The sequence below is a fragment of the Nipponia nippon genome, unplaced genomic scaffold (genome assembly GCF_047370975.1).
Source record: "Nipponia nippon isolate SJK-2023a ecotype South Korea unplaced genomic scaffold, ASM4737097v1 scaffold_29, whole genome shotgun sequence".
In the NCBI taxonomy this organism is placed as follows: Eukaryota; Metazoa; Chordata; class Aves; order Pelecaniformes; family Threskiornithidae; genus Nipponia; species Nipponia nippon.
The window spans coordinates 4,953,268-4,964,818 of NW_028262346.1; the positions used below are offsets into that span (position 1 = coordinate 4,953,268).

The window sequence follows — 11,551 nt, forward strand, 5'->3', positions numbered from 1 at the left end:
AAAATAAGCTTACTGGAGTATGAATGTGAATGACAAGCTTGCTGTTTATGGCAAGCTTGCTTAGAAAAAAAAGACACTGCAATAATGTGTTAAGTTTTCTATGTTGTCCTTTGTTCCCATAACTCATCCACCTCAACCAAAGTACAGCTAAAATTATCCTTTCACTGTTCAATGAGACATGTCCCTAAAAATGGAATAGAGGTGTATCATATGTTCAATTTAATCAGAAAACAATTTAAATTAAAATATTATACTGAGATCTATTTTGTCTATCATTGAAGTAAATGACAAACTCTCATTTAGTTCAATAGAAACAGAGCTGGAAAGGACTGCCATACACTTGTATGATAGATCAGTACAACTGATCTTTCTAATTAAGCCTGGCTGCAAGGTCACAAGGACATTTTTCCCCCTTTTTCATGCTCTTTTCTTAGTATGATTCTGGCATGAAAAATAATTTCCTTAACTCCCATTTGGTATTGAATAGCCTCTGCCCCAAGTTAGAAATAGATTAACACTGTAAAAAGCAATAATAATTTTGCAAGCATTAGGACTAATACAGTCTGATTTCTCAGGCTTTTGTCTCATCCCTGTTTAACATTGGTGTCCAAAAAAGTGTCAGAATTCAAAGCATCTTTCTCATACATAGCATCACATAACTGAAAAAAAGCCTCAGTAATGTGCAAGTCTGCAGCGAAGGTATCTATATGTGCACAAACAACTTTAGGCAGCCTTTATATTCACTGAAATGACAGCATAAGCAGTGACATGAGAATACAATTTATTTCATCCCATAGGAAGCACATACATTACCTGAATGCCATTGTAAGTGTTATATTGGCTACATTTGAATTCCCTCCCGGGTATGCAATGGGGTACGAGTCTAGTACCCAAACTTTACTTCCATCATGACACTTCAAGGAGTGGAGTTCTTTATGAAGGCATCTATATTATCAAACCTCTTCTGCTGGGAGTCATTTCTTCCAGGGGCCATACAACTGGGACCTCACTTAAGCATCAGTGACTAAGATAGATTGAAGTCACTTCTTAGTGTGCTTCCTCTTGTATTTAGAAATGTTCTAGTCTTAGTCCAGTAGTAAAAAGTTTTGATAAGAACAAAAAACAAACCAGAGGGTAATTAAAGGAGATAGGAACAGCTCCATGATAGGACATGTGAACAAAGCACCAGAATGGCATTCATGTGGCTTGATTCAGATTCCCAGTTCTGCCATAGGTTTCTTGTAGGACATGGGAAAAGGGTGAATCATTAATCGTTTCAAGACCCATTTTATCAATATGCAAAATATAGACTATACATCTTCCTTTCTCCCTCACTTGTCATATACATTTAGATTAACATTTCTCACAAGCAGAAACCATTTCTTCTAGTGTTGCTAAACATCTAGCTACAAAAGTCAACTGGAAACTCCAGGCTGCAGCATTACAGGTGTATAGCAAACTTCTGACTTTTTTCAGGTAGTTGAATTGCCAGCTACAGCTTCAATCTTCCCTTCTTTCATGACATACACGCTGTCTGTGGGACAGAGAATGTATCATGTTGTGCAGCTTCTCTCTAGAACAGAATAGAATAGAGGAGAAAAGAGAAGAGAAGAGAAGAGAAGAGAAGAGAAGAGAAGAGAAAGAGAAAGAGAAAGAGAGAAAGAGAAAGAGAAGAGAAAGAGAAAGAGAAAGAGAAGAGAAGAGAAGAAGAGAAGACAAGAGAAGAGAAGAGAAGAGAAGAGAAGAGAAGAGAAGAGAAGAGAAGAGAAGAGAAGAGAAGAGAAGAGAAGAGAAGAGAAGAGAAGAGAAGAGAAGAGAAGAGAAGAGAAGAGAGAATAATTTCAGCTGGAAGGGATCTACAACGATCATTTAGTCCAGCTGCCTGACCAATTCAGGGCTGACCAAAAGTTAAAGCATGTTGTTAAGGGCATTGTCCAAATGCCTCTTAAACAGTGACAGGCTTGGGACATCAATCACTTCTCTAGGAAGCCTTTTCCAGTGTTTGACCACCCTCTCAGTAAAGAAATGCTTCCTAATGTCCAGTCTGAACCTCCCCTGGCACAGCTTTGAGCCATTCCCACGTGTCCTATCACTGGATACCAGGGAGAAGAGATCAGCACCTCCCTCTCCACTTCCCCTGCTCAGGAAGCTGTAGAGAGCAATGAGGTTGCCCCTCAGCCTCCTTTTCTCCAAACTAGACAAGCACAAAGTCCTTAGCTGCTCCTCATAGGACATTCCTTCCAGCCCTTTCACCAGCTTTGTTGCCCTCCTCTGGATGCATTCAAGGACCTTCACATCTTTCTTAAATTGTGGGGTCCAGAACTGCACACAATATTCAAGGTGAGGCCGCACCAACGCTGAATGCAGTGAGATAATCACCTCTTTTGACCAGCTGGTTATGCTGTGTTTACATACCCCAGGATGCGGTTTTCCCTCTTGGCTGCCAGAGCACGCTGCTGACTCGCATTGAGCCTGCTGTCAGCCAGCACCCCCAGATCCCTTTCTCCGGGGTTGCTCTCCAGCCACTCCTCTCCCAATTTATAGTTGTGCCTGGCGTTACTCCATCCTAGGTGGAGTATCCAAAACAAAACAAACCCAAATCGGTCATTTGGACTTGTTAAATTTCATCCCATTAATCATTGCCCAATGCTCCAATCTATCTAGATCCCTCTGTGTTTAACATTGCAATGAACTCCTCCCCTTGCTCCTAGCCTGGCTAGCAACAAGGGGTTCCTGCTATAGTAATTCCCATAACATGCAACTCAAATCCCGGGTTGCAACAATTTAAAGGTATTTCCATTATAATCTCCACCCCTGTCCCCTTTGGACCACACCATTGGGTTTAACACTGCAATGGACTCCTCCCCTTGCCCCTGCTCCGGCTTGGACTTATCCACAGACTGCAGTCCCTTAGGGGTTTACCTGCTCCAAGTGGAGCCTTATCTATGAGCCACAGTCTCTCCAGGGGTATACCTGCTGTGGCATAGACTTATCCACAGCCACAGTCACTTAGAGGTGCACCTGTTCCAGCGTGGCCTTCTGCATGGGCTCAATGCCTTCAGAGATATACCTGCTCCAGCATGGCCTTGCCCACAGCCACAGTCTCTTCAGAAGTAAACTTGCTCCAGCATGGCCTTACCCATGGCCGCATGCTTTGAGGTGCTCCAGCATGACCTCATGGACAGCCACTGATGCTTCAAGGTGTACCTGCTGCAGCATGGACTTATCCTTGGGCCACAATCCCTTCAAGAGGTATACCTGCTGCAGCACAGACATAACCATGGCCACAGACGCTTCGAGATGTACCTGCTCTGGCATGCGTTTATCCACATCCACAGACATTTCAGGGTGCCCTGCTCCCGCATGGACTCATCCACAGGTCACAGTCCCTTCAACTCGAGTTCACACTGGAGTTCCAGCACAGCAGCACAGAAACAGCAGCAATGCCCTGGCCATCTGCCAGCCCAGGTGCATGGCCATTGCTGTTATCAAAATGTTCCCAGGCACAGCAGAGTAAGATGATAAGCAGCACAGCAAGCAGCAAAAGCAAAAAGCAGCCACTAACGAGCACTAGACTCTAATATACAGTAAGGCAAGCAAGCCCCGTGGCAAGCACAGAAGCCTGCCGATTAATAGCTAAACAGCAATACCAGCTATAAATTCAATCAAGCACTTTCCAAATAAATCTGTCATTATCTCGAACCCTTCGAGCCCCACATTGAGCGCCAAAAAGGATTGTCGTGGTTTAACCCCAGCCAGCAACTAAGCACCACACAGCTGCTTGCTCACTCCCCCCTTGGTGGGATGGGGGAGAGAATCAGAAGGGTAAAAGGGAGAAAACTCGTGGGTTGAGATAAAGACAGTTTAATAGGTAAAGCAAAAGCTGCGCACGCAAACAAAGCAAAGCAAGGAATTCATTCACTACTTCCCATCGGCAGGCAGGTGTTCAGCCATCCCCAGGAAAGCAGGGCTCCATCATGTGTAGTGGTTACTTGGGAAGACAAACGCCATCACTCCGAACGTCCCCCCCTTCCTTCTTCTTCCCCCAGCTTATATACTGAGCATGATGGCATATGGTATGGAATGCCCCTTTGGCCAGTTTGGGTCAGCCCCCCTGGCTGTGCCCCCTCCCAGCTTCTTGTGCACCTGGCAGAGCATGGGAAGCTGAAAAGTCCTTGACTAGTGTAAGCACTACTTAGCAACAACTAAAACATCAGTGTGTTATCAACATTATTCTCATCCTAAACCAAAAACACAGCACTATACCAGCTACTAAGAAGAAAATTAACTCTATGCCAGCTGAAATGAGGACACTGATGATTGCATTATTCTTTAAATGCCTTTCAATAGTACTCAGTATAACTTTCTCCATAATTTTTCTAGGAACTGAGGTTAGACTAACAAGCTTGGGTTTCATTTCTATGTTAAGTCATTTGAAGATAAAGTTGCTTTTTAGTCTGGTGGGGAAGAGAAACCAAACCTCATAGCTGTCTTTTGACTCGATGTGCTGGTGAAACCTAACAAGTTAGGTTATGTAGCTAGAAGAAGTACAAGTTGCAATCAGGGCTCTGCTGTGAAAATACTCTTTGGTGGGCTGCCAAATTGCACCCTTTAATTGCACTGTCAGTCTAGCAAAACATCATTAAAACAGGGAGAGGTAAGTTTGGGTCCACAGAGCATTTGGTCTATTCTAATATTTCAAGTTGATTTCTAGATACTGTGGAGACATTTGCAAACTACTAGAAATCTCTGCATCCTGGTTTTCTTCCATTTGCACTTTAAGAATCCACTATATGAATAAGTAACAGCTTTCCAAGATGAAAATGAGTGTGAACCATTCCAAAAATTTCACAGGGAGTGTAATTTTTTTCTTCTCATTCATCAAGTTTGCTAGTGCCAGTGCGTCACCTTGTTTATCATTCATCTCTAAAGTTATATTAAAATAGCATGAAGAGTTGGAATGTAAAACTGTGCAATCCAGGAAATTCACAAGCGCTGTAATTTCTTCCTTGACTCAACCTCATAAGCTGGTATTCCTTCAGGGTATGAAGTTTTGCGAAGGAGCTGCAAATAGGACACATCTCTACCTATTTTGTGATACAAGAAGTATTAAAGGAAGAGATTAGATTATTATTATTAGATTTCCCTTAATGTATATCATGATATTATTAATATTCTGATTCCATTTGATCTCTTGGACGAAGGGGATCAGTGCAGTGGAAGGAATTCTTAACTTCAGTGTTCCCAGAAGTTGTCCTTTCTGGTGTTCACACTGTAGAGGTATCATAAAGCAACATTGGAAGTGCTCTCTTTTTGTCCAGTACCCTATAAAAGGGTACCCTGTTCTCAGCACAACCTCTTTCCTCATCCAGGGTCTACAGATTTCTGCTGACATCCCACAAATGGCAGCTTTGGTCTATTCTGGAGGATGGTGGATGCACAGCCAGCGAGAGGAAGAGAGAGAGAAGGGAAATATCATGAGGTTCATTCATGCATTGCTGAGTCAGTTCAGATTATTCCTGAACCTATTCTGGTGATTTCCTTACACGTGGGAAATCATGGGTTAAGTCAGCAGTGGTGTAAGAATTTGCAATACAGTTGCTTACAGAGGAGTTGCATCTCCGTATGTGAGGGGCTGAATTTGGCCCTTAATTTTGAAAAATTGGCTCGAAGCTAAATAAGCTTCAGAATTAGTAACACATTTTCAGATCACCATGGCTCCTACATCAGAACAAGTTCAGTTGCCCCTGGAGGTGAGAATGTAGGAAGTAAATTAAAGCAATCTTTTGCCATTATGCTAGTGTGTACACCTAGATTAATTGTTGGTACCAGCACGGCTTTGCTGTGAAGATGCTCTCAGCAGGGCTGCAGTACTAACCTATGGCTATTGCTATAGGGAAAAAAGCTCTCAGAAAGGGGGTGCAATTGCACAGAATGGGAAACACTCCTCGATACAGCTTAAATTAATGCTAATTAAAATAAGGAATAGGTTGCAGGAGGGAGATGGCAGTGTTAATCAGCATAATATAAAGGCAAGGGACTGGAAATGCTCCACTAGGATCTGCGCCTGTATAGCTCAGTTTGTTTACAACAAACAAAATCTTCTCAGCTACTGTTACGGTAGCCATGGCAACAGTATTGAGGTTACATCTATCAACAAAGAGAGCAAAACAAAGATAAGGCTGGTGTTTAATAAAGATGAGCCATGATAATTATATGCCAGGCAACAGAGGACTGCAAATCAAATAGCCGGTGCCCCCAATATATGTGACATTTGCTCTGCAGCAATAGAAATTGGATAAGCTTGTGACACCAGTGTCACCATTTCCCTAATAGGTGGACGAAAGGCATTGAATATGTTCCCACTCCCTTTAAATATTACACAGTGATGCAAACTCCTTGCCCAATTATTTATTCCATATATAAGGCATGATGGCTTGGGTGTGACAGTGACATCTGAGGTTGTGTCAGAGACCATAAGAGAAAAAAGGATTGCTGAGGCTCACAAGCATGATACATCCAAGTGGAAGAAATAATGTATTAAAAGAAACAGCATTTTTACCACTTGGGATACACACCAAATGCTACTGGGTTTTATCTGCATGTCTGTTCATAGAATCATAGAATCATAGAATGCTTTGGGATGGAAGGGACCTTTAAAGGTCATCTAGTCTATCCCCCCTGCAATTGGCAGGGACATCTTCAACTAGATCAGGTTGCTCAGAGCCCCATCCAGCCTGTCCTTGAATGTTTCCAAGGATGGGGCATCTACCACCTCTCTGGGCAACCTGTTCCAGTGTTTCACCACCCTCATTGTAAAAAATTTCTTCCTTATATCTAGTCTGAATCTACCCTCTTTTAGTTTAAAACCATTACCCCTTGTCCTATTGCTACTGGCCCTGCTAAAAAGTCTATCCCCATCTTTCTTATAAGCCCCCTTTAAGTATTGAAAGGCTGCAATAAGGTCTCCCCGCAGTCTTCTCTTCTACAGGCTGAACAACCACAGCTCTTTCAGCCTCTCCTGATAGCAGAGGTAATTCACTGTGTTCCCTTTACTTCCTTATACATTTTGCTATTAGCATGAAATGTCCATGTGGTCCTTTGTGAAGAGGTCACATGTGATTCAGTTTCCAGGAAATTAAGTCATCCTGTCTTCAGGATAACAGGCTGAACAGTAGGAGTCTTCAGATGGCCCCCCACATTATACAGTTAGAGACATGCTGAAGAAGCTGTGCTCCAGAAATGGAAATAAGAGTAGGAGACGGAAGGATGTATGATGGGTGACCTAGGAAGTGTCTGCTCCAGCTAATCATGTCTGACATGTTGGTGGTTTCTGTCTAATCTGAGAGAAGGACTCATGGGGAATGACTCTGGAGCTAAATTTTAGGAGGACATCTTATCACAGGACATTTGTTAGTCCATACAACAGGTGAAAAAAAACAATTCAAATCATTTGAGTAAAAAGGAATGAGGAGAGTTCTTTCAAACAGTGGCGTTCGATGGAATTAGTCTAGTTACATATGCCAAAAATCAGGTCTATCATTTGGCCACCTGGCCTCAGGAAACTCTCAAGAAGGGCAAGAGTCCCTATTAGTCCCACGTCATATCTGACAGCCCCAAGATGATGTTCAGGATGCCATAGGGTATATAAAATGTAATATAGATAAAGCCACCTATATTTAGAGAGCTGAATCACTCTCTTAGCAACTATCAACTTGCTTTAGAAGTTACAGTAAGGGAATCTTTTAAGATAGATTATTTAAGATTACTTAACTTTAAGCATCTAAAAGTTAGGAGCTCAGTCTAGGAAGTTAGTTGTCTAGACTACTTCATAAGTAGCTACAAAGAGACTGGGACTTGCAAAAAATGATTCACCACATCTAAAGATAGATGTCTAAGATGAGTCACTCTCTGAAGGTTTTCTGCTGAACAGAGAGAAAGACTAAATGACTAACTTAGAACTAGCAGATATCTCTTAGGTGGCTAAGCTTAAGTGAGATAAATTTTAAGTTTACTCATAACTTCTTGTAATGATTCCTTAATTTTATTTAGTAATGGATTTACTTTTTGGAAATAGCTGGAGTTGTCACTTGGGATTTTTTTCTTCATGTGTTTTTTTTATCAGCAAAAACTAGAGCTATATCATTAAATAAAGCAAGGCGAGGGATCTTTCTTTGATCTTGAGGTCAAGTGACACAGTTTGGCTGAATCCATACAGAACACTTTTCTTTGCATCTGATCTGTACCCTATATAGGACCATTGTGGTCCTTAGATATAATTCTGATTTTGTATGGTTTTTTTCAGTTTGAAGTATTTGACAATGTGAGGCTCAATTGCACATGATGAGAGAGTTGTTACATAGCATGAAACTCAGAGTTTTTGTTGCTTGCCTTTTGGTGTGACATGAGGACATGCAGAGGTCTCTCAGAGTATAAATTTTTTTTAGAACTGTTGGAGTGTATAGAGATAAGTGCCAAACATGTCTATGTCTTATCCATAATATCCATGAGAAATGATCCCTAAGTATTTATTCCCATAAATTGTGTCTCAAATAATATTAGGTGGCATGGCCAAGAAAATTCTCAGAGTGTGCGAGCAATATAAATAAATGATGCAGAATTTCAGTATAGATATTGTCAAAGCAACTATTAACTTCAAAGACATAGCAATTTTTCCTCCACTTCAGGTTTTCTGTAGGATTCAATGAAGCTGGGAGAAGGCAAGTATGCTAAAACTATTTAAACTATCATATGCATCTATAGGAATGTGCCTAAGGGTGAAAACTAAGTACAGCAATGTATTTTTGTAATGCAGCCACCTGACAGAAAATGGATGTAGAAGTAAAGCTCAGCAAAGAGCAGTTAATAAGACAATGGAAAAATCCTCTAAGCATTAAAAAAAATCATTTTCAAATAATATGAAGATGTGCAGTGTCTCAGGGGGTTGTTAGATAAAATGCCTTTACCTTTCAAATCTGGCTTAACAGAAACCCAAATTTGCCATCTGAAATTAGTAAATATGAAATGCTTACAGTGGCTTTAAGAATAATTGTCCTAGTCTTTGGGAACTGAATCCGAACTACAATTGCAAACAGTGTTCAGTACATCCTAATTTGGGAAGGTGAAGACTGGTGGAATGATTCCCGCGCTCCTTTCTTCCTAGGTATGTGAAATACTGCAAGTCTCCAACACACGGGCCCACCAAAATGGCAGGATAATGTGACAGAAAATCCCAGTGGCAGAATTAATTTTGTCCTGGGCACAGAGGATTTCCCACTGGAGGACTTCAGAGGCATTTATTTTTCTCCATTAACTGGATAGAAACCTATGTACTTATTTTAGGAGTGTTGCTTCATTTGGCCCATAAAATTTAAGCTTCTATTGTGTGTCTGAGCTTGGCAAAATAAATCCTGCCCAATATTTTATAAAGGACTTGTTTGTTTGGACTTTTTTACCTCTATTCTTTCAGCAAAAATGACATCAACACAGAGCAATTTATTGTATATTTTATTGTGGATTGGTCACTGCTGGGGCTGTAAGATGGACATGAATTTCCCACTGACTCTGCTTCCCAGTAACCTGTATTTAACACTTCCATTGCGGTGATTCAAACACATGTCCAAGCTGGAATGGTTTGTGGCTGATTATCTTCTCTTTCATGAACTGTGAACTCCCAAGAGTCTCAAAATATTTTGTTAAATATTTTGAATTCTTGTCTATTTATCATACAAGGAGGAGGTGGTTGATTTTTCACAATGCACATATCTCTCCTCCAGGTATTTCACTTTCAGTGCCCTCTAAAGCAGAGACATTTTTGAAAATGTAGGCAGAAAAAATGCTCCTTTCATACATGTATTTCTTGAGATAATTTTATTCCTGATGATGCCTTCATCAAAGAACTTTGTCCCCTAAATGTATACAAAACGAGTGCAACTCTTTCAAAAGTGAATATGAATTAGAGCAGAAAACAAGCAAAAGGAAAAACAAGGTTTGCTGAGACTAAGACGACACACATAGTTTAGATACTGGCCTTGAACCTGGGAGAGCTGATTTAATTGCTGAGAGTGCTACAGACTCCCTACATTGGAAAAATCAATTTATCCCTGTATGCCAAAACTACATTAAAGCTAAAGTATGTTTTTCCATTCAAGTTTATTTTGCCTAGATTTTTTTTCATGTTGTAGGCTTGTACGTGGAGAAAGCTTGTTATTAACTCTGCCTACCAAACATAATACAATATGCCATAATTTCAGAGAGAGCTTTAATGAAGGCCGTGTGGGCTTACAAGGGTTTGCTACACAGGTAGATGGAGTTTCTATGGACTGGATCCAAACTGAAACCCTGCATGTTCTCTGTGTCACCATAGGATGCCTATAACCCTGTGCTATATCCTCTTTATGCCAATATTTCAGCAAGTTTTACCTGAAAAGTGTTAACAAGGTGGGAGTCCAGATCCTGAAGAAGATGGAGAAAAGCACCTCTGCAGCTGCTGTCTGGCCCTAGAGATGCTGCTAGGCGAGGTGGCAACACAGGGGATATCAATGCAGGTCACTGCTCTGCAATTGCTGCTGTAGCTGCCTCCTGCCATGCACATTGGGCCCCATCTTTCACATCTTGCTGGACTGCTTCCAGGAGGGACCAGACTGAATCAGAGGGACAAGTGCAAGGATTCAGCTTGCCTTAACCTTAAGTGGCTATGTATGACCTATAGTGTATATATGTCTACATAGACATCGATGTAGTTCTTGATCTGCAGAATCTAAGGATTGGATTAGGAGATGAAGAAAAATCGTGACACCTCCATTGCTCTGCTCCATTACTGTGGCGATCCCCCTCAACTGGTACAGTTTCAGCTGTGTTCAGACTCAGAAGTGGCCAAAATTTCCTATGAGAGATACCAATACAATTAAATATTGTTCTGTTTATATGAACTAGAAAATGTTGTAGGTTTCTATTAGGGCTTTAGATCTTTAGAGACTGTCAGGCCAGGAATCAGAATTGAATATATCTCTGAACCAAACTGGCGAATCAATAGATAAAGGATAGTGAATCCCTAGAAAACCTGTCGAAGTCCTTTTCAGTCTGTGGCTACCTCCTGCCCTCCTGGTAGCCCTTAACTTGCCTCCAAAGGCTTGGTGGCTGGGTTCAGAGGGACACTTCAAACTGCCTTACCAGATGACCAGAAAAAAAATAAATCTCTAAATGAGTAATGGAAAATTTAGGCTGAAACCAAGGGTAAGTGAGATCTATTAGACTGTAGACTGATCTCTAGAGAGAAATGGTGGAAACTGTTGCATGAGTCATTTAAAAGTGGACTGTAAAAAATACTGGAAAATATACCTCAGGGAGTAATCTTGCATTGGATGAGGGATAATGTAAATGATTTACACTAACAGATCTTTTCCATCTTTAATTTTGATGATTCTAAGATCCCTAGCAAAACAGGCTTATTCCCTCAGTTTAATATACCACAATCTGGAAGAGAATATGACAGAAGTGTTTGGGGATGTGATCTTTCATACAGCCCAGTCAATGCCAGAAATCAAGCTGC

The 11,551-nt window shown here is 41.1% G+C and overlaps 1 protein-coding gene across 1 annotated transcript in view; it reads left to right on the forward strand.

Moving 5' to 3' along the window:
• LOC148054954 (uncharacterized) overlaps positions 1 to 10,795 on the forward strand; it is a 56,770-nt gene extending 45,975 nt beyond the window's left edge. The window contains exon 2 of the mRNA XM_087763648.1: positions 10,731 to 10,795. Within this exon, the coding sequence (XP_087619774.1) occupies positions 10,731 to 10,795 (65 nt within the window). The remainder of the gene's footprint in view (positions 1 to 10,730) is intronic.
• The last annotated feature ends 756 nt before the right edge of the window (positions 10,796 to 11,551 follow it).